The 24,018-nt window shown below is 47.2% G+C and overlaps 1 protein-coding gene across 1 annotated transcript in view; it reads right to left on the minus strand.

Annotated features, from left to right (window-relative positions):
- The window catches only part of TPRG1 (tumor protein p63 regulated 1), a 191,520-nt gene that overhangs the window by 138,568 nt on the left and 28,934 nt on the right, over nucleotides 1-24,018 (minus strand). Inside the window, exons 2-3 of the mRNA XM_085635892.1 lie at nucleotides 19,755-19,977; nucleotides 4,128-4,219 (exon numbers count right to left, since the gene is read on the minus strand). Of these exons, the coding sequence (XP_085492018.1) occupies nucleotides 4,128-4,219; nucleotides 19,755-19,967 (305 nt within the window). The 5' untranslated portion in view covers nucleotides 19,968-19,977. The remainder of the gene's footprint in view (nucleotides 1-4,127; nucleotides 4,220-19,754; nucleotides 19,978-24,018) is intronic.

Genomic DNA, 24,018 nt, shown 5'->3' on the forward strand with positions numbered 1-24,018 from the left:
AATGACCGGCCTCATCAATATTCATGAGGCAGGTCGCACTTTGCGACCACTGGGAATGGGCAATAACACAGGGACGGTGGCCTGCTGGGGACAGCACACCACCACGTCTGTGTTTGCTTTTAAATAAAGCAACTTTTTTTATCAAATGCACCCAGTTTTCCTGAAAGGCAAACAGGATGCGTTTAAGGGCAGACAGTGGTCCTACTCGTAAAAAACATTTTTGATGCCAAACACAAAGGGGACGGGGTCCACTCTTTGTAACTAAAACTAAATCAATAAATAAAACAAACTACCCAACAGTTTGTTGGGGTTCACGTGGCTGCGCCTAGCCCGAAGTTCACAGGTACTATAGAAGTCTAAAGAGCCATGTAACCAAAGATGAGGGGTGCAATACCAGATAGATGGACTTTTTACAACACCATGAAAGGCTGATGGTACGGACAGCTGAAGTGCGTGATTATCCGAAGTAAACCCCGTGGCTAGGAAGACCTGTGCGGTCATTGAGGTGTGGTCTCCTGACTGACCGCATGGACACGTCACATGCAGAACACGGTAAATAGGCGCCTCTCCTGTGCTCACCGGATCTTTGTGCCACCTCTGATCCAGCGTATGCGGTGAGGGCTCAAGCGTAGACCTTGCGACTACATTTACGCATGAGGGACTGGAGGGGGTGCCAATGTCACCATGGGCAGCGACGCTTGGGTAGGTTCTTGAAAAGTGAGTTTGTGCTGCTATTTCAGTAGTGTCAGTGAGGCACTAGAACCAGGCTGCATCGACTCTGCAGTGCGTAGTTTCAGTGAGGCATTTGAACCAGGCTGCAGCGACTCTGGAGTGCCTAGTTTCAGTGAGGCACTAGAAGCAAGCTGCATCGACTCTGCAGTGCCTAGTTTCAGTGAGGCATTTGAAACAGGCTGCAGCGACTCTGGAGTGCCTAGTTTCAGTGAGGCACTAGAAGCAGGCCCAGCGACTCTGCAGTGCGTAGTTTCAGTGAGGCATTTGAAACAGGCTGCAGCGACTCTGGAGTGCCTAGTTTCGGCGAGGCACTAGAACTAGGCTGCAGCGACTCTGCAGTGCGTAGTTTCAGTGAGGCACTAGAAGCAGGCTGCATCGACTCTGGAGTGCCTAGTTTCAGTGAGGCATTTGAAACAGGCTGCAGCGACTCTGGAGTGCCTGGTTTCCGTGAGGCACTAGAAGCAGACTGCAGCGACTCTGGAGTGCCTAGTTTCAGTGAGGCACTAGAAGCAGGCTGCAGCGACTCTGGAGTGCCTAGTTTCAGTGAGGCACTGGAAGCAGGCTGCATCGACTCTGCAGTGCGTAGTTTCAGTGAGGCACTAGAACCAGGCTGCAGCGACTCTGCAGTGCGTGGTTTCAGTGAGGCATTTGAAACAGGCTGCAGCGACTCTGGAATGCCTAGTTTCGGCGAGGCACTAGAACCAGGCTGCAGCGACTCTGCAGTGCGTAGTTTCAGTGAGGCATTTGAAACAGGCTGCATCGACTCTGGAGTGCCTAGTTTCGGTGAGGCACTAAAACCAGGCTGCATTGACTCTGCAGTGCGTAGTTTCAGTGAGGCATTTGAAACAGGCTGCAGCGACTCTGGAGTGCCTGGTTTCAGTGAGGCACTAGAAGCAGGCTGCATCGACTCTGGCAAGCCTAGTTTCGGTGAGGCACTAGAAGCAGGCTGCGTCGACTCTGCAGTGCGTAGTTTCAGTGAGGCATTTGAAGCAGGCTGCATCGACTCTGGCGTGCCTAGTTTCAGTGAGGCACTAGAAGCAGGCTGCGGCGACTCTGCAGTGCCTAGTTTCAGTGAGGCATTAGAAACAGGCTGCATCGACTCTGGCGTGCCTAGTTTCAGTGAGGCACTAGAAGCAGGCTGCAGCGACTCTGGAGTGCCTAGTTTCAGTTGGGCACTAGAACCAGGCTGCAGCGACTCTGCAGTGCGTAGTTTCAGTGAGGCACTAGAAGCAGGCTGCATCGACTCTGGAGTGCCTAGTTTCAGTGAGGCACTAGAAGCAGGCTGCATCGACTCTGGCGTGCCTAGTTTCAGTGAGGCACTAGAAGCAGGCTGCATCGACTCTGGAGTGCCTAGTTTCAGTGAGGCATTAGAACCAGGCTGCAGCGACTCTGGAGTGCCTAGTTTCGGCGAGGCATTAGAACCAGGCTGCAGCGACTCTGCAGTGCGTAGTTTCAGTGAGGCACTAGAAGCAGGCTGCAGCGACTCTGGAGTGCCTAGTTTCAGTGAGGCATTAGAAACAGGCTGCATCGACTCTGGAGTGCGTAGTTTCAGTGAGGCATTAGAACCAGGCTGCATCGACTCTGGAGTGCCTAGTTTCAGTGGGGCACTAGAACCAGGCTGCAGCGACTCTGCAGTGCGTAGTTTCAGTGAGCACTAGAAGCAGGCTGCAGCGACTCTGGAGTGCCTAGTTTCAGTGGGGCACTAGAACCAGGCTGCAGCGACTCTGCAGTGCGTAGTTTCAGTGAGGCACTAGAAGCAGGCTGCATCGACTCTGGAGTGCCTAGTTTCAGTGAGGCACTAGAAGCAGGCTGCATCGACTCTGGCGTGCCTAGTTTCAGTGAGGCACTAGAAGCAGGCTGCATCGACTCTGGAGTGCCTAGTGTCAGTGAGGCACTAGAAGCAGGCTGCAGCGACTCTGCAGTGCCTAGTTTCAGTGAGGCACTAGAAGCAGGCTGCAGCGACTCTGGAGTGCCTAGTTTCAGTGGGGCACTAGAACCAGGCTGCATCGACTCTGGAGTGCCTAGTTTCAGTGAGGCACTAGAAGCAGGCTGCATCGACTCTGGAGTGCCTAGTTTGAGTGAGGCATTAGAAACAGGCTGCATCGACTCTGGCATGCCTAGTTTCAGTGAGGCACTAGAAGCAGGCTGCAGCGACTCTGGAGTGCCTAGTTTCAGTGAGGCACTAGAAGCAGGCTGCATCGACTCTGGAGTGCCTAGTTTCAGTGAGGCACTAGAAGCAGGCTGCATCGACTCTGGCGTGCCTAGTTTCAGTGAGGCACTAGAAGCAGGCTGCAGCGACTCTGGCGTGCCTAGTTTCAGTGAGGCACTAGAAGCAGGCTGCAGCGACTCTGGCGTGCCTAGTTTCAGTGAGGCACTAGAAGCAGGCTGCATCGACTCTGGCGTGCCTAGTTTCAGTGAGGCACTAGAAGCAGGCTGCAGCGACTCTGGCGTGCCTAGTTTCAGTGAGGCACTAGAAGCAGGCTGCATCGACTCTGGAGTGCCTTCAGGTTCAGATATTGCAGCTGCTCTTATTCACACACCCAGGGGCACATTCACGGGAATGGTGGCGCAGGGTAGCGCAGCAAGTTACCTTACTGTGCTGTCGTGCATCACAGGTAAAGTGGAAGGAAGGCACCAGATTTATGCAATACAGCGCATTGCTGTCCTTTCCCCCTGCACTGGCGCCGTTTCAACGGCCTAGCGTCAGAGCAGGCACCTTTGCCCCATGGTGGGTGCAAGAGAGCCTGGGTTGTAGGCAGGATTGTTTTTGGGCAGGAAGGAGCACCTTCCTGCACAGGAACAATCCATAGAGGTGTTTTCTTCTTTCTATGCGTGCAGCACACATAGAAAGAGGGAAAAACTTGGAGAAATAAACATATATCTCCTCCTTATGCCTCACCTGAGGAGGCGTACCTTTGTGGTGCTTAACCAGGTTTACCAGGTTTAGTAAATCTGGGAATGGCTCAAAGCCCATTGGATTTGCGTTGGAACACCCACACAACGCCCTTTTTGTTGATTAAGGCAACACAGCGCAAATTGCTGCATTGCCTTACTCCAGATTTATGAAGCCATTCAAAGCCACGCAAAGTGGCTTACGTGGCCTCATAGATAGGACTTGGAGCTTTGCATCGTGCATGTACCACGTTGCGTGGTGCAAGCATGACGCAAGGCCCTCGTGAATATGCCCCTTGGTGTGAAGTGCAGCAAACCACAGACAGGCATGGCAACATTACAGGACCACAGAGCTCTGGCAGGGTTTCCATCACCATTTCAGTTCACTTGATTACATATGTTCACATCCTTTTATTCTTGCAAAGACAGTAACTAGTGAAAACAAAGATATTTGGGAGCTCTCAGACAAGCCTATGTCACTCGGTTAAAACTCTGATACTCACTCTGCCAGAAGCCAGAAGCTCAGCACAGTTTCCCCCTCCCTCACCGTCACGTGTGTTTTCAGGTCTTCAAGTGCCTGGTCAAGGGCTCCTGGCTGGAAGGAAAAACAAGAGCCAGGTCAATGAATCCTTTCACATGAAGGTTTTTACATATTTACTTACCAGGCGTGTATCTCCGTCTTTTCGATTTCTGGCCCATATGATTCATCCCTACATCACACATTAAGCTTTCTTGCAGAAGCCCACTTGCCCCCCCCCCCCCCTTCAGTAGAGTTATTTATCAGTTGCATTTGAAGGGGCGCGCTTTTCATATACATACGGGCCAATGCGCTCTGAATGTTATCGCCCCATTCCCATGCCTTATATTAAGGGACAGTGGCGGCTCCTCCACTAAGGCGAAAGAGCGTGGCCCCACTGCTCAAAAGGAAAAATAAAATGATAATGTATGGTTATCATTTTATGTTTGCTATTGAAGTTAGCGGCTCTCGGGGCGGGCCTCGCCAGAGCAGGGAGAGGAGGGGAGTGGTTTGTCCTCTAAGTGTGCACGACTGCTTGGCGGGCCCTCTTGGGCCGTCCTAAGCAGTCCTGCGCACTTTGCATCATCCCCGCCAGGCTGCATTACAGCCAGAAACATGCAAAGCCTCCCAGTCCGCGCAATCACAACGCTGCATTGCAGCGTTGTGATTGGCCATAGGGAGCGTGGGAGCCCGGGTGCTTCCTGCTGCTGGCGGAGGCAGCAAGAAGAGGACAGAGGGGAGGTGGCGGGTCAGGTCAGTCAGCATTGGTTTCCCAGGCCTTGGTACTCGTCTCCCCTCTATGAATTATAATTGTCCTCCTCTCTGGGCCATTTCAGCCATCTTCATCGTATGTGTCAGTGATGTCCTCCTGTTCTCACCCTGCTCATAAAGCCTTCTCTAACCCTGTAGGAGTACATTTTACCATTACGGTCACATGTACTGCATTCAGGTCAGCATAAACTTTGTTGATGAAAAAAAAAAAGGTTTTACCACACTTCACAGTCTAGTCACACCTGCGTTGCCTTTGTCAGCATGTCAACTTGCAAAGCTCGTTGTGCTCATAAACAAAAACTGCAACTTCGCTGACTTTCTGAAAAGTTTTCTTACACTGCAGAAGCTACTCCAAGGTGTGTTGCCTTTGTACACGTTTGCTGTGCAAGGCCCCGTGTGCTTATTAAGAGCCGCTCGCCCTGATTCAGAAGTGGACAGACTCACAGCTTGTCTATAAACTCCACAGTGTAGACTGACACACTTACACACAGTGCGGAATCACACACACCGATTGGGTGTGTAGATTGACTGTTTGGTATAGTATATAGAGAGCCAGCTCCCTACAGCATCGTGCATCCCCGGATTCAGAAGCGGACAGACTCACAGCTTGTCCATGAACTCCAAGGTGTAGCGTGACACACTTACACACAGTGCAGAATCACACACACCGATTGGGTGTGTAGATTGACTGTTTGGTATAGTATATAGAGAGCCAGCTCCCTACAGCCTCGTGCATCCCTGGATTCAGAAGCGGACAGACTCACAGCTTGTCTATGAACTCCAAGGTGTAGAGTGACGCACTTACACACAGTGCGGAATCACACACACCGAAGGAGTGTGCACATTGACTACTTGGTAGCAAAGGGTCCGCACCCTTGGAGAGCGGAGTCCGTGAGCAGTGGCCCCTCACTAACATGAGCTTGGAAAAGTGTTGCCTCTTTGTTTAATGCCCCTAAGCATGATGGGCGGCTACTTAAAGCTCATGAACTGTAGCTCCTGAGCAACGCCTCTCACCCTCTGAAGTCCATGAATCTAGGTTTTTTTTGTGCTTTTTCCATTTTGTATTTTTGGGTTGGACTCACAGAGCATCAATCTTCTCTTTGGTAAGTTCATCATAGCCTCCCTCACTAACTCACTGTAGTCATGAGCTGTTACTCTCTATGGGTAAGTGAAGCTAGCGAGGTGTTTGTCAAAACAAGGACAGGTTTTTGGGTCTGGCTAAAGCGAGGCCCATGTCGCCACTAGATGCGAACAAAGCCCGGGTATCTTCAGGGGTAAATGTCTCTTACACGACGTGAATACTCAAGGATTATGCTTGCACCTCGTTTTTACAGGATGATGCTTCTCTCGTGTCCTTTTTATGTTTGGAACATTTCAATAAAATGAAAAAAAAAAATAATAAAAACAATAAAAATAATTTTTGTTAAATATTTATTTTATATAACCCATACAAACAACATGTAAAATAGCATTTGAAAATACAATTAAATGTAAGTGAGCCCTAATTCTAAATACATCTAATCGAAACAGTGAAGAACAATGGAATGGTTTTATATTGAAGGGAGAGTGAGTGGAAAATACCTTGAAGTACAACCCCTGGGCCGTATATAGTAAACCCGACATATATATATGTAGGTCCATAGTGTTCGGTCTTACAAGCGAATGCAGACATCCCCAGATAGAGGAAGCGGACACCTCACCCATGTTCATCTTTGGTGACCCACTCCCCCTTTAGGTAGGTGAATATCACCTCGAGAGAGACAACCAATAATGGGAGTTCTTGATAAAATATTCTTGTTAGGACCTAGGATACAGCGACTACATATACTTTTGAGTATACCCAGAGTGTATTTCTTGTTATTTTTCGGGTACCCGTGGTATAGTAAAAACAATAGTGTTGGATAATTTCTGAATATGATTATTCGTGCCTCCTCATACCAACACGTTTCCGCCTCTCCAGGTCCCCTTAAGGGTCAAAGGCAAATGGCGAGCAATGGATCAGGATAAATAGGCAGTTTGCAAGCACGAGCTCTTGACAAATCTTTGACTACAGGGAGGTGCCTCTTTTTTTGCACACGAAGCAGTAGCAACCCTAGGAAGGGTATTCCTGCTTCATCATTGAGGTATGAGAGAGGTAGGCCTCATCAAGAACACATATAACGTAACACCTAAAATGTAACTCACATTGTAGATAGCTAGCAATCTGCAATACAAGATTTCCCCAAAGCAGGCCTTTGACAATAGTGGGCACCTGAAGAGGCCGAAACATGTTGATATGTGGCTGTATGAATCATCATATAGAGAAAAAATCCTAATACCATTGCTTTTAACTATACTGCAGGTATACCATGTTGGCCAATAGGTGCTGGAGAGACCTACGCCACTTTGCTAGTGCTTGCAAACAGGCGCTGAAAAAGGGGAAGCAGCGTTTACATCGCATGCGGTACAACGCATGCATGCGATTACAACGCGGTCGTTACAACAACTGTGTTGTTACAACACTAACCATTACAACGCAAGTCGTTTCTACAACTTGCTGTAGGGGGCGCTCTAAACTAAGAAATAGTATAATTTACTATTCCAACACCTTCCCTATTGTTGCGCAGGCTGGCGTTGGAATAGTAAATTATACTATTCCTAAGTTCAGCGCGCCCCCTACAGCAAGTCGTAGAAACGACTTGCGATGTAATGGTATGCGTTGTAACAACGTGGTCGTTGAAACTACCACGTTGTAATTGCATGCGTTGTACCGCATGCGATGTAACATCACATATTTGCTGAAAAGACCTACAACACTTTGTTAGTGTGTTGCTAACAGGCGCTGAAGAGACTTACAGCACTTTGTTAGTGCATTGCAAACAGGCGCTGAAGAGACTTTCAGCACTTTGTTAGTGTGTAACAAACAGGCGCGGAGGAGACTTACAGCACTTTGTCAGTGAGGTGCGAAGAGGCACTCTAGTCACCGTTCATGAAGTGTTGATAAACATGGACAGCTGGACACATCCTTGTTTCGAGCAGGAGATTGTGTCAGAGTTTCACTTGAACGAGTAGATCGGTCTGCCTGTCTTCTATTCCCAGGCCACATGCGGCTCCGCCTAGAGGGGATTGTACAGACTCCATGTCAGGAGGGGGTGATTGGTTATTTGCCCCACTGAAGTATCTTGAATCGATCAATGTTGGCTTCTAACTGAAAGAGATGGTGAGATGTGACGTGTAACTCCATTTTCCCTGGTTCTGATGACCTTCCAGAGAGATGGTACTATTGGCAGGGCTCGAGTCGGGGTACCACGCGGGTGGACGGCGTCCCCCCACTTATTTTACCGGGTTTTTACCGGGTGGACGCCGTCCACCCTGCCCAAAAGATGGAGCCGGTACCCGAGCCTGCGCGCGCGCTCAGCACTCACCAAACCTAACCTTCTATTGTCGAGAGAGGGCGAACAGAGCTCTTTAAGTTGTTTCACGTTGATGGAGCCGTTCAGTATGACAGACGGGCGCTCGTGGCCGTATATTAGAAAAGGTCAGTATGTGTTTATGCATTTCAGACGGAGACCGGCAAATTTACTGTGGGCAATAAATACGCACCGAACAAGCGCATCTTTAATTTCCCCGCTCCTTTGAGTGTCAATACGGTGACTAATTCCAACGTAAACATTCTCCTTTTCCCTTTGAACCTGCCCCCATCGCCTTCTAACCTTTGTTAATTAGTGGGGACTCCATCTCGTGACGTCACTTCCGGCTGTGAGGTCACTTCCGGTGACACCACCTAACTTGGAGCGTCCCCTTACTTCTTTTTTTAGGACTTGTGCCCTGACTATTGGGACCCCCTCTAATGATCCTGGAAGCCAGAGCATCTCACAGAACAAGCCCCTCAGCATGAAGTCTGCATCTGAAGGCTGAAGCAGACACCCTTGCCTGGCGGAGGACTCGCCCCGAGATGTTGGCTCCTGCTTTTGCGAGCTTGAGAGAGAGCTCGGTGGGATGCGAGAAGCGGCCTCCCCCGCGTGCAATCACAGACCCTTCAAACTGACAACTTGTTAACCACTTGTATCAGTTCCAGGCTTCCGTTCTCCCAGGAGTCGCTCAGCTTGTCAGCAGGCATATGCGGGGACATGGCAGGCAGCAGTGATTGTAACTGTCAGTTACACACAGAGTGGGGGTGGCGCGGGCAGCCTTCAGCTAGGGGGGCTCGTTTGCAGGATAAAGGGGACCCAGCATCCTCGAAAGCGGATAGGATGGGGTCTTTACGTCCTCTGCTGTGGACCCGCCCCCCAGCCCCTCCTCATTCCCCCTGGTTGCTTGCTGGGGGCTTCCATAAAAGAGGCTGTTGAATTGCACCAGACTGAAGTCCTCCCATCATCCAGTTTCAACTGGTTTTACGTCTCTATGCTGTCCCCGCAGCACGTTACATTCTGCACACTACTGTTCCGGCTGTCTGAAGAAGTTAATATTGGCTTCTTTGCCTCCCCCGTTATGTGTGGGGGTGACAGGGCAACCCTTCTCCTGAAGCAAGCTAGCCATAGGGCTGATGCCCTTAGAGGTGAGCAGGCCACAGACTTCATAGGCAGACCAGAGAGGGAGCCTAAAATATGTGAATCTTTGCAAGCATGCATGCATTCCGATGTTATGTATTGTCATGTTATGTCGATTTGTAGAGCGCACTCAACACCCTTGAGGGTTTCCAGGCGCTGGAGTAGGTGTGTAGGCCGGGGGTCCCCCCAGAGTTAAGCATAGAAGCGCCACGAACCCGTCTACAAGGATTGATTTCCCTTTTCTGTGAGACAAGAGTCTCAGGTCATCAGAGGCCTTGGTACTGGTGAGCCAGGAGACAACTCACGTTGCGGTGGTCGTTATTATCACTAGTATTGGGTAACAAGGTTTGTGTAGTGGACACCGACAGGTGCTCACAAACTTGGCAAGTAAGAGAAATAAGGCACACTCATGAAAAGTGAACCGTCCCCAATCACACGGTTTGATCCAGTGCTACAAACGTGTCAACAGAAATGTCAAAAAGGTGTCATACTAAGTGGCGTCATTACAGACGTGACCCCTTCGGTCTCAGACGGGGGCTTTGTAATAACCCTCGATCTGTAGGAGGCTGGTATTCTGATGGATCCTTCTACCTGCAGATTCCTCAGCTCGTGAAGACACCCAAGGGCCACACCAGATCAGACTAGATCTGCACATTTATTCTTCAGCAATCCCCTAGTGTTCCATAGGTGCAGTGTCACCGGGGCTCAGAAGTGCGGGGGGGGGGGGGGGTCTCTGCACCAAAAGTAATGCATATATTATTTTTATTATCAGTACGGGTGTTGGGAACCAACTTTGCTTGCGTTAGCCCCACGGCCCCCTTGCTATGCTACTGCTCGGAGTCACTGCTCCTCCTGCCACGTAAAACCCCGGGACAAACCAAACAACCCTCATGGAATGCGACGTATCCCAACAGATCCCAGACACGGCGACTGGGAATTGACCCAGTGATGTGGATTTTAAAATTAAGAACAGCTGAAAGAGGTCTTAACACGGATCAGGAAGTGCAGTATGTTTTGGAAAACTAGAATGTGATGCCACTTGAGGCCTCTTTTTCAAACTTTGATTTTATACAGGACATAGTGTACAGCGATGAGCGGTTACTGCCACTGTGTGTTTGATGTGGATGTAAGCGTTGCAGCACACCCCTGAACTGGTACATGTAGTGCTCTTGAATCTCATCTTCCAATTACTAATTTAATATGAATATATTTGATATGTAAACATTCATGAAGTTTGTATGTTAGATGTTTTTTTACGCTCTCCTCTGCTAGAACTCTTCCTCACTCTTTCTTCCGCCATCTTGATGTAGGCTCATAAATCAACATTGCAACTGAGGCCTGATATAGATTAATTTACACTCATTTCTATATAACTTCTTTCAATCTGGGTATTTATGACACACTGATGTTACATGAAGTATCATATTGATACCAATTTGACTGCAATGGTGAGTGAATTGTGACTGAACTAGGCATGGCTCCTTTGAATGATCGTGAAAGGATGATCGTGTAATGATTTGATGTTCTTATTGGATGAGGCATTTCGACTCTCTTGCGAGAACAAGGATCGGATTAGATATTACACATACTTTAGAATGTGTGAATTGACTCCGCAGTTGTCATTGATTTCACTACTCTCCTCCCCATTACAAGATGGCGGTCATGGTGAGACTTGAATAGGTTAGCCATTGTTAGCTTTGATTGCTGCTGAGGTTTCAAGATGGCGCCGTTGCGGAAGACACGGACACGTGTGTGATCTGTATCACACAACCGCTGGCTGACACCTCAGTGAGTATGCCTCTGCATTCTTAGCTAATATTCTAGATTTATTTAGAAGTGCTTAATTTATATTTTGTTACATGTTTTGATTATAGAAGCTGTGAGAAGTTGGCCTGGTATATGATGTCCAATAATTAAAGTGGGCACCTTGCACCAGTCCAAACAAACCTTATGGTGATTTAAGAGGTGGTAGCTGTGGAGAGCAGCCTCAGGCTTAGTCTTGAAGGAATGTTAAGCAGCTTGTTTTACCAGAATGCAACCTTACTGGATTGGTTAAATGAAAGGAGAACCACACAGTAGTTATAAAAATATGTATTCATTATAATAACATCTTAAATACCTCACAGTTTTTGCTACACACAGATAAACACAAAGCACACAATACTGTAGCACAGAAACAAACGTAAGTAGCACTAATACACAGTGGGCTCAAGGGGGAGACCAAACCATATGCCAAAATAGTGGTAGAAGAACCACAACTCGAGTCAAGACAGTGTCTAGAGGTTGTAGAATAGCTGGGACCCCAAGGAACCACCCAAGGTGTGTAAGTAGGGACCCCACGGAGGATGGGTGCAGTGTGAGAACACGACCGTGTGCCACGTACAATTCAATGGGAGAGTCGCGGTTGCAGTTTTAGTGTTTAGGGACCCTTCCCAGTGGATTACGAAGAAACCTTTTAGAACATAGAAGGTTGGAGAGCCACCCCACCCATGGATACCAAAGTACCAGAGTTACCTATCCCAGGGAAGCCGGGTGCATAGGGTCGAAGTGGCATCGGAAACCGCCATCGTTCTCAATGGGAGTCTTCAAAGAAATGCCACTGCTGGAAAGAAGAAAAGTGTCCGGTGGCACCCACAGGTGGATTCTTGAAGGAAGGAACCTAAAAGCAGAGGGGACAGAGTCTGGGTCACTCCGGGGGGACCAGGGTCTCGGTAGATGAATGCCCACCGATGTCAGGTGCTTCAGGCGTGAAGATGGAGACCTTGAATCTGCAGACACGGGGACGAGGAGATGTTGAGGATGACCAGGAGGTGGATATGAGCTGTCCCATGAAGCTGTTGAGTGCTGAGGGATCGGTGTCTGGCGGGAGCACCAACATGCCTTGGCAGCGGCAACCCACAAAGAAGGTCGAGGAAGGTCACGGTCTGGCCCAGCAAGGACCAGGAGACTCACCACAGCAAGGGGAGTCAGGGCACACCTGGAGCGAGCAGAGGAGCCCAAGAAAATCAATGTTGTCCCTCAAATGGACCCACAGGCCAAACGCACAGGAGTCGCAAGGGAACATCTAGCAGTTTCACAAAGTCACAGCTTGCAGGGCACAGAGTGTGAGGAGGCCAAACTCCTTTGTACAAAATATGCATAGAGGTTGGGGCTATCAGTAGCCTAAAGCACTTAGTTGGGGAACACCAACAAGCATATGCAATTACAAAAGTATGCAGTGCACAGGGGTTTGGCTTATGTGGTGCCAACAAGGGATACTGGCCTCAAACTCAGTGAAAGGGCAGCTCAATCTCAAAGAACATAGGAACCCACCTCCTGTGTTGCTGGAGCCTTCGGAGTCCACAGGAGCTCAGGATCAGCTGACTGGTAAGTTGCATTATGGTGCCTGCGAATGCAGGGTAGTGATTCCTTCACCCCAAGGGAGATACTTCAGATGTCCTTGATGCTCCACAGATCCTGCATGGAGCCTGGATGGTGCATGGGCACAGACGATGCTTTGGACAGAGAGGGAGATGAAGTCGGGCTCAGTCGAAGTCCAGAGTGTTCAGACTGTTGAAGTTCAGTGGTTTCTTGTTCAGAATCTTGTCCACGTCGAATCTAGGGTCCAACAGCCAGGTTCGCCCTTTTGTACCCATGGGAGAGGGTTGGACAGATTCAGGGGACCCTTCCAGGGGAGGGTCAGGACAGTGGGGAGGACACTCCCCTGTCCCTTGTCCAGTTTCATGCCAGAGCAGGAGCCAACGGCTCCCAGGACTGGTTTGAACTGGACTATGCACAGGGACACAAAAGTGTGCCCCAGATGCAGACTTTCAGGCACTTTGAAAGTGCACCCACCCAGCCCCAATAGACTAAATCCTGTCTGGGAGGTGGTCACACCGCCCTGTGACAGGATGCGTATTGTCCTGCCTTCCCCTGCTCGAGCTTGGCTCAGCAGCAGGAGGGCAGAAATGTGTCTCTGGTCAGTGGCAACCATTTGGTGCTGCCCGGGTCGAGAAGGCTGGTACCATGAAGACCAGTGACCCCACGAAGCTTGCTTCAGAAGGGTGGAATCATACCTCCCACACTGGTTACCGGTGTTGAGGTATGATTCCAAGGTGTTTGATACCAAACACAACATGTTTTGTTGCAGGTGTTTGAGATAGCATTTTCCGCGAGCATATAATGCCCCTCTACCTATAGGTCTGGCTGCATCACCGACAACCCAGGAGAATGGTCTCTGAAGGCTGCAGAGGGGCCCTGCTCATGCAGGGGCACCCTCTCACATAAAACCCAGCACCCCGCCTTTAGGATTGTATGTATGTATGTATGAGATTTATAAAGCGCAGAAATCACTCCCGTAGAGGTATCTCCGCGCTAGCATAGAAAACAGAGCAGGCTGACATGGCTTTACAAGGCTCAGATCTTAAATAATTCCGTCTTGAGGAGTTGTCTGAAACGCATCAAGCCAGAACATTTCCGAAGAACCTCTGGCAGGGAGTTCCTGTGTTTGGAGGCCAGGAAGGCAACTGTTTTGCCTCCAGTTCGACTTTTTTTAAAACGAGGAACCACCAGAAAACCTCTATTTTCTGACCTCAAATTCCGATTCGGGCGATACAACTTAAACTTATCCGCCATATAGCTAGGATATTTGCCAAAGACTGCACTGTGTGCAAAGCAACAGAGCTTAAACTTAATTCGCTGGCGAATAGGAAGCCAATGAAGTGACTTCAAAAGTGGCCTGGCGGTGGTACGCGGTTATTTACCAAGAACTAAGCGTGCGGCCACGTTTTGGACAACCTGTAGTCTACTTAAAAGAGCCTCATTTGCAGATGCCAACAAAGCATTACAGTAGTCAAGGCGACCGATTATCAGAGCCTGAACTAAGGTTTTGCGTACTGTCAGAGGCAGCCAGATGAACACTCTGCGCAGCATACTCAGGATGCGATAGCAGGTCCCAGCAGTGGTCATAACGTGATCTTTCATTGACAACCGTATGTCCAACTGAACTCCTAAATTTTTTGCCACCAGAGTAGGAGAGGGAGCAGGGGCAAGCACCGTCGGCCACCATCCAGGTGCCCATGAGGTGAGTGCAGGACCAAACAACAAGATTTCAGTTTTAGCCGCATTTAGCTGCAAAAAGTTGTCTGTCATCCATTCTGCTATGGCAGTCATGCCTTCCGCAAAACGTTGATCCACTAACTCCCTATCTTTATCAAAAGATAGGAGTAGTTGAGTGTCGTCTGCATAAGAAAATGGCTCAAAGCCAAACTTTCGAATAGTTTTAGCAAAGGGGGCCACGTAAATATTAAACAAGGTCGGGCTTCGACATGAGCCCTGGGGCACCCCCTTACTGAGCTTCACAGTGCGTGAGCGAAATGGGCCTAGATTAATAGTTTGTGTACGCTGGTCCAAAAAACTAATGAGCCATTTAAGCACCACCTCCTGCAGACCGATCTCTTTTAGCCGAGATAACAGTTTCTGATGACAAACCGTGTCAAAAGCTGCGGTTAAGTCCAATAGGACCAGCATTACTCCTTTATTTTCATCTAAGGCCATTTTAATATAATCCGTAACTCCGATAAGGGTTGTCTCTGTAGAGTGGTTGGTTCGAAATCCGGACTGTGATGGGTCAAGAGTGCCATTGATTTCCAGATATTTCGTTAGTTGCGTATTAACATGGCTCTCTACCATTTTGCCCATTAAAGGAAGAAGTGAAATGGGACGGTAGTTGGAGAGCACATAATTCGCCACCTAAGCTTTCTTCTTGATGGGAATTATTTGGGCTGCCTTCCAGTCTAAAGGCACACTGCCTTCATGTAATGATGAATTCAAAATGTCAGCAATGGGAGCGGCCAAAGATGAGGCTAAAAGAGCGAATTTATGTGCGGGCATAATATCCAAGGGCGAACCAGATTTCGCCTTTTTTAGCATAGCTTCTACTTGTGCGATGTCCAAAGATCCAAATCGTTTCAACCCATCTCCTGGGTCCGACCGCAAAACTGAGTCAGAGTTCACCAAAGACCCTTGATTTCTCCCCAGGGGGAATTGTTTGTAGAACAAGGTGATTTTATCATCGAAATATGATGCAAGGTTATCACACAGCCCCTGCGAGTGGTCGATCACCTGCATACATGCCTTCGGATGAGTAAAGGTTTTAAGAATTTATAGAGATCTTTCGATGTATTGCCAGCCTGATCCAATTTGGATATAAAATAAACTTTACGTGCCTTTTTAATATTTTTATGATAACTAGCAAGGGCCAGTTTAAAATGTAATTTGTCAGCCTCCAACTGGGATTTGCGCCAAGACTTTTCCATATATGTGCATCTGGACTTCTCACAACGTAATACATCCGTGTTCCATTCTTCATTTTTCTTTTTCCTCCTGATAATACCAAAATGGTTTGTCCTAGATGCCAATGTATCAATCACCTTGCTTAAGGAAGTATTAAAAATCTTAAGTTTAGTAGAGATGTCCATACACTCTCTAAACCTAGGGGGGAGTGTAGATTTTATTGAAAGATTCCAGAGTAATCTTCGGCCATTGTCTTTGTGGAACTATCGCGGCATGTTCCATCAATAGAGATATAGACTTACTAAAATTTTTTAAAGGGATCATAAAATGATCTGATCATAGTAATGGATAGGTGGGATCGGCAACAATATGGGGAGATGTAGAGAAGATGACGTCAATTGTGTGACCCGCTGAATGTGTGGGCCCAGAATTAATTTTGTTAAGGCCTAAGAAGGCCATGTCAGTTAAAAAAGTCGACGCCTCTAAATTTTACTTTTCCTCACAGTGAACATTAAAATCTCCAAGTAGCAAAAATTGCGTGGATGCAATTATATAAGGACTAATTTTTTCCATTATTTTTAAATTGAAGTCTTTTAATGGCCCCGGAGGACGGTAAGCAAGAGCGCCTTTAATAATATCTTGGGGCGTAATCTCAATTTTAAATATACACATTTCCATTGAGTGATCTTGAAAGGAATCAGAGTTATTTTTATCACCTCTTTATAGATAATTGCCACCCCCCCCTCCTCTTATTTCTACTCTATCCACTCTAAGGATACGATAGCCATGTGGCAAAGTAAGGGCAATATCCGGCATAGAACTAGCTTTGAGCCATGTTTCAGTAACAAAGCCAAAATCGAACGAGGCCGAGCTCAGCAAATCCCAAATTTCAGTTGTATGTTTATCAAGGCCTGCTATAGGGGTGACTTATAGGTTTTAAGTGTAGTGACCTATAGATATAGTAAACCTATATCTAACGTAAGTGGTGCAAGCACCAGATTACACAGGCTGCAATGGCAGGCCTGTAATTCCATTTTGCATGGCCTCTCATGGGTGGTACAATACATGCTTCAGCCCATGGGAGGCCTCTGGGGTACCTATGCCCTGGGTACATGTGTACCATATACTCGGGGCTGACAAGGGTACCCCAGTATCCTATCTGGAGTGTACCCAAGTACATACATAACATTTTAAGGAGAAAGCAGATAGACTGGGGTCCTGATTAGCAGGATCCCAGTCAGACTAGTCAAAAACAGTGCAACATCAAGCAACAAGTGGGGGAAACAATAAGAAGCAGATCCTACTTTTACAAAGTAGCTCAGGTACATTCTGTGGCTGACACCGTAGCCTTGTGACTAAGCTGCGAGAAGCATCTCTCATACACTGACCAGACCATTGTAGTAAGTTAAAGTGATTGAGTTTAGATGATGTTTTGGCAGTCTTAGATCAATAATATGTGGTATGGTGAACTAAGAGACCTGTTACTTGTCCTGAATGTTCATAGATTTAAGTTGGAACTTTTGAACCTATTACTAGTGTGAACTCTGTAACTGGCTGGACGTTGGAGGTGTATTACTTAAGTGCATTCAGTACGCATGGGTAGTGTGCATATTGTCACTGCAGTGTTTTCCATATTTTGGTGTCTTGTGACCACAATGTTTGAGCTTGTTTTCATTATATAGGGTATTGGCACACAAACGCTCGTGTGGCAGGATTTGGATCGCGGTCACATGTGGGGCGCACATTGATACACAGCTATTTCTTTGCCACAATGGAATGTAATGATGACCTGTGTAGATTATATTTTATGTTGCAGATCTGACCTTGGAACTTTCCTTACGTTCAAGATTGTAATAATCAGACAGTATTGACGGTAACTATTGATCTAAGGCGTGTTTATGTACTCCCTCTGAGATTACGACATTATATCTTTTATTACACGTATCAGGGTGACTCACTCCAAATGCCTTGCAGCACAATTAGGCCTGCAATCTGTGTTATGGTTCGTGTAAACTGATGGTGCTTTTAGTTATTATATTGCATGAACCCCCGGCACTGAAATGGACCATAATTATTAATTTATGTGAGTAAGAGAAATTCCTGTGAATCATGTTCTTTTTGAAGTTGCCAAAGGACTTCTTTTGATTTTTACTATTGGACTTAAGTGAACGATTTTTGTTTAATGCTTTATTGCTAGATTAAAAGGTAATATTTGGTGTGTATGTTCTAGCCCTGAGGAAGCCCAAGTGATGAGGTTGGCCGAAACGTGTGTTCGCTAGAAGTACAATGATGAAAAATATGGACTAAAGACAGTTTGTTGGAAATCATCTTGGCGAGGTTGAGCTTATGTTCTCCAGTGTGCCTGCAAAGACTCTTTAATCCCATGGCAGCCTTGCCATGCTGCTGATCGGAGTCCAGTGGTGCATGCAGTCCGTGTTCTGTGAGAGTTAGCTAAAGATTCTGACGGTCACACAGGGATGCTGTGGAGAGTTCTTAGAGACCTGAGCATGTGGGCGCAAGGCCATCATCACGGCATGTACCCAGAGGGAGAGGCTACGCTGTTGTTTGTTCCTTCTTCCTGGAAGCCCATCTTGTGCTGCCTCTAAATTACTCAGAAGTACCCGGGGTGGACTGGACTTCCTGGGAATTATGGTGGGTCACCTCCCGCTGACCCACATTCAGTGAAAGACAGCGGAGGGCTGTTTGATTCGATATCCCCCTCTGGGAGGGTGTGGGAGGTGGGGGGGTCTCCATTTGTATGTCCGGTTACTAAGCTCAGGTCTTAACGACCGCCTAGTAAACTTTGAACTTTCCTCTTTCATCCGTATTGTTATCAATTAAGAGTCGATTCATCAGCGCGTTGCATCAACAGCCTTTAGATACAAGTTCATTACACGGAGTAGAAATCAAAGTATTAAAGTATCTCGCTCTCCAATAACCACAAGGTGCCCAGTCAAACATTGCTCTTTCTACCTATTTAATGATCTCTTTAATTTAAGTTAAATGTTGTTCTCTATGAGGCACATAAATATTAAAATAATTAGAGAATTGTCTGTGAAGAGCAACGCAGTAGCTGAGGTTCCATCAGAGCCAAGAGGCACTTGCTCGGATTATCCAAGAGTTCGTCCCAGTACCATTCCTTTGATACATCAGCACTGCCACGCCCCCTTTATCCATGCCCCTTTTTTCAGGTCAAATGTCTGTGCCAGTTTCAAGAACACACGCTGCTTGGTTTCCAAAAAGTGTTTAGATAACCATTTCCCCTGGAAGCTTAAAATATCACAAATTTCAAATACCTTTTTCTGGTCTTAGAGGAGTCAAAAGAGACATCTGCAGGTTCAAATGCAGACCCCGACAGAGAGAATTAGGATTTACAGACATTCATTCACTGGAAAATGTGCCCGGTGGGCCATTGTTTACGATGCTATGTCTAGGAGTAGAGGCGGTAACAGAAGTATTTTCAGGAAGGGCAGAGAGTGGCCACTGCAAAGGTGACACCCACAAAGTGGAACCCCCACTTTTATACACTTTCCCCAAAAATATGTTTGATTGTAAATTGGATCAAGACGTCACCGGACACGCCATACTTTATTTAGGTGTAGGGATCTCAACACAGGGAATTAAAATAACTAATGGGGCAACACACATTCCCACATTAGTAGCATTCACTCCTGTCGACCATCTGCGAGGCTTCCAATCTGCAGGAGTAAAGTGCAGGAGTACCTCTACTCATGGCGATCTACTACATTTATACCTTTCTACTTCTAATATTGGGAATATTTGTGAATTCTTAAAAACGTTAGAAAATTACTGACACCAGAACTGAGTAGATTTCTAACATAAAACAATATGTCTTCATCAGGCTTTATGTAGAGAGAGTGGAATCAGTCTCTGTACCAAGTCAACACTTAACTTGCAGCTCATTCAACATCACATTTCTTTCAAAATATCTCAAGGACACTGGATTGACACAGAACAGTTTTTAAATTTACTGTTCATAAGTCAGTTTCCTAAAAGAAAGCATGGAGGCAGATCCTCACCCTGGCAACGAAGAACTTCCTGAGAAGGTACTGGCGGTCTTGGGTGCCGGGTTCGACCGGAGTCTGCGCGGCTGTTCCTGGGACCTTGTTCTCCCGCTGCTCCCCGGAAGCGGCTTCACCTCCTCCGTCCATACTGGGGTTTGGGATTTCCTGCTGCCCCGCACCGCCGAGCTCCACTGGTCGGAACTCCTCGCTATCGCCAGTTTGAGACATTTCTACAACTCTAGAAGAGAAAGAGAAAATATTACTTTGGTGATCTACTTAGAGTTAGATGATGATGTGAGGGACACATCAACCACCATCACAGAGAAGTCCCACCAAGGCATCATCGAAGGCTCTCGGAAGAGGCTGGACCAGTGTTAGGAGAAAAGGGTGGGGTGAGGGATATCGCCTGAGATGGGCAAGTGGTTGTGGCTGGTTGTTTCTGATGTCTTGTAGCTCTGGGATGGTTTGGTGTTTTCCCCAGAGGTCCAAGCAAAGCAGTATCCTGGAGAGAATGTACACCCTGGATGAGAAGACACGTTATCCGATTGGAAAACCAACAAACTCACCAATGCCAACTAGAGGATTGAGTAGTCTATGAATGTTATGCTTTATTATCACATAATATCAAAATATTCTTGGCATGTCAGCTCACAGAATATACATGGCAAACGACTGAATGATCTAGATTTAAGGCCTTGAGGAAGCTCCAGGTTCTTTCCTCAGTTTGGGAGAGGACCCCCACCCTCTTTGGGGGTCCCCACCAAGCAGGTGGAGAACTCAGCGCCTCCAGTCTCCCTGCCACAGCACCGGCTCTACCGAAGGCGCTGATCCATTACCACGCGGACGCCATGTTTGATGCACTCGCTCGGCAAAGTATTTTGTTTTCTGAAATCAAAATGCCAAAATGCAAGGTTTTTTCCGAAAACAATGGCCTGACGTGCAGGGAGTTTCACTTCTGGTGCATGTGGAATATTGTGCATTTTCCTGGCCTGAGACTGTCATGCTTAGCATGGTGGTACCTGGCATGATAATGTAGTGATGGTCAACCTGCCCTTAACCACAGGGTGTTGAAAACCTCACTGGATAATGCCGGTTGGGCCAGCCAAGATTAAACCCATCAGTTCCCAAACTCTAATCCAATGTGGGCCTTTGCGCTTCATGCGGCGGGGGGGGGGGGGGGGGGGCTATTTTTAGCTGTTCTCTCGCTGTGACACACCCTAAATGGACCCCTTATTCTCAAGAAGTGTTTAAGATTGTTAGGAGGCTGAGTGGACCCTTTGAGATTTGACCCTGTAACCTTTCAAATGAGGTGATTTACAACATGGACTATGGGGTTTGCCACGTGGGTTGAGCACAATTATTGTCCTCTTTCCTTTTGCAATGATGTTGGCCCTGTTGTCAAACACATTTTTAGGTCTCTGCTCTAGACGGTGCGCATGCAGTGTCTCGAATTGGGACATGCTGTATCTATATTTTGGACTTACAGCCCGCCCATGGGCTTCCCATTTGCTGGCTGCATCGTCGCTCCATTTTCTGTCCTCCCCATTTGTCAAGGGCATGCGTACGTCATGCCTGTTCCAGTGTTTAGCCCTTCCAAAGCGCACTGCCCAACTACATTTAAACATAAGCAGCGGGCATTGTTTTGGACGACTATTTTATTTTTCGGGCCAGTATTCGGACTTCCAACCACGACCTAAGGTGACAAAATGTGAGCTTTTGGTAAAGAAAAGTGGCCTTTATCCCTAACAATCACTGAAACGGCCTAGGGTAATTTGATGTACAGTACGGGTCGAGAATGAGGTTATGTCTATTCTAAAACTTTTTCTGAAGTCCAAGTTTTCTGAAAGGAAGATACACATCACATTCAATAATGTTGACATTTCACAGGCAGCGTCATGCAACAATGTCTTCTTCACCATCTAAGAATTCTTAGTTCTCGGACTCTCAAAGTGTATACAGCCATTTGAAGGAGAGGGCCTTCATAGGGTGCATATACCTAGAAGGGTGGGCAGGCCTTTGCTTTCATGCAACCTTAGTTGTATGCATTGCGTCTAAATAGCCCTTGTTATGATCAGTGCTGCGATGCCACATATGAGAGTTTGGGGGCAGTGGTAGGGGGACCAGAATTTTAAAGCCGAAAACCGGGACATTTCACAAAAAATAGAAGAAAGACTACAATTTTACTTCAAGCAATGAGAACGCTCCTCAGCAGAGAATTACAGAACAGGCAGTAAGAACATACATAAAAAGCAATTTTTAAACCCAGTAGCTTGCCTGTTAATTAAATTGCTTTCTTGAAACAACTGCTAACTATCCCTGCTTTGTAAAACATAAAAAACACCTCCCACCGTTTTCAGTCGACCCTCTTTAAAAACCGGGACATGAACTATATTTCTTGAAATTTTCTGGGACAGCTGGTTAAAAACTGGGACTGTCCTGGCAAAACGGGGACGCCTGGTCACCTTAGGCAGTGGGGATGCCGGAGCGGTGAGGAGTCCATCAAAAGGCACAATAACAGAGCAGACTTGTAATAGATAGCTGCCTTCCGTACATTTGGCATCCATTTAAAACAAAGCTGACGAGATTCATTTGCATATGTTAAGGTTTCAGTATAAAACCGGCCTCAACTTTACAAACAGGCCAGTCTCTTTAAAAAGCCAGTAGGGTTGGATGGGAGTCAGCCACATGACCGTTTTTATTTTTCCCCTTCAGCAGTTTTAACCCAGAGAACAAAATTATGAGGGGCTAAAAAGAGTGAAAGGAGGAGAAAAAGATAGGAAACAGTGGCAACCTGCAAGAGTAAGACAGACGGGAGGTGTAGGGTCACATGCAGGGACGCATTTACCGTGTTCGCATCAAAGCCCATGGTTGCCGGGCTAGGTTACTGGCTGTGGACATTTCTCCTTTTGTTTGTCCTCTTCACATTCAGTAATGCTAGCCCGTAGCATAGCAGGAAAGGAAGACTTCGTGCCTGGAGAAAGTTCTAGCACAGTTGTACCAAGCAATTTATTCTCTTGGGGGAGAGGAGGTGGCATAGTGGCCAGACCTGCTGACTTTAGAGCTGGGGAACCAGGGTCGAGTCTCGACTCAACATACTGCGATTCTGGGGAAATCACTTAATGTGTCTGTACCTATCTAAAATGAACGTGTCCTTGTGTAATGTGACTGGTGCTCATGTAAAGCGCTCGAATACCTTTGGGTCAAGTTTGCGCTGTATAAAACTGCAAAAACAATCCCGGAGAAAATTATGCATCGATGTGTGGAATTTAGCCGATCGATAATGCGAGTTGGCTCAGTGTTCTGTTTTTACCCAAGGCTCTTTGTCCTAAATTACCAATCTTGGCAGATACGCTGGAACTGCACAGAAATGGTGTACGATCGATGCACGACATTTAGTGAGTCCAAGAGGCCTCGTTGAGGTTAGAGGTAGAGCTGGAGTAAGAAGTCCTGAGGTGTGCCACAAGGAGTGAGTAGAGGTTGATGGAGGGTGTCATCGATACGGATGGGAGTGTTCATTGGAAGAGAGCGAGATAGGGATTTCAAAAGAGATCCATAGATGGTCGGGCCCTTAGGCTATGGAGGACGAGCTTTCAATCGTACGCGGGTCTGGTTTTAGCAATGATAAGGTTGGTGCATTGCATATTATGTGGGATACTTTCTGTGAGGAAGGAAGCAAGAGATGTCGCTTATGCCCTGAATGTGTCTCCCCAGTGGACATTCAAGTCCTCAAGGAATACACGTCTGATACTGAAGAAGCTTTCAGGGGGAGAGGGGAGCAATTCATGAGTTCCACCAGGAAGCTGTTATATTGTCTGGGATTGTGGTAAAGAATATTGGATTGTACACAGGACGTGTTAAGCTTGATTTCTCCTTCCAAGTGTTGCAAATGTTGGTAGCGGAGTTCGTTTAAGGCCTTGCATTTGATGGCGTCTTTATGTATTAGCGCTCGTCCCCCAATTTGTTTTCTCTACTCATCCACAGAATAGAGTCCCCTTGCGGGAGCAGGAGTTATAAATTGGGCTGAGAGTGGGCCTTAGGCCTGGTCTTGTCTCGGTGAGGAATGAGAAGTCTAGATCCAGAGACACGAGGATGTCCCTAGTTTTAGCTCGGAGCGCATCGGTCAAACTGCAGTTCTGCAGCATGCGATTGAGAGAGTTTGTGATTCTTGCTTCGGCGGGTAAGGTGTTTCCTTTCACTTATTAATGTTTCATGTCTCACTTGAATTCAATATCTCAGCAGTGTTGTCTCCCTTAAGTCCCACATCTCAGCAGTCTTGTAG

The sequence above is a fragment of the Triturus cristatus genome, chromosome 11 (genome assembly GCF_964204655.1).
Source record: "Triturus cristatus chromosome 11, aTriCri1.1, whole genome shotgun sequence".
Taxonomy (NCBI): domain Eukaryota; kingdom Metazoa; phylum Chordata; class Amphibia; order Caudata; family Salamandridae; genus Triturus; species Triturus cristatus.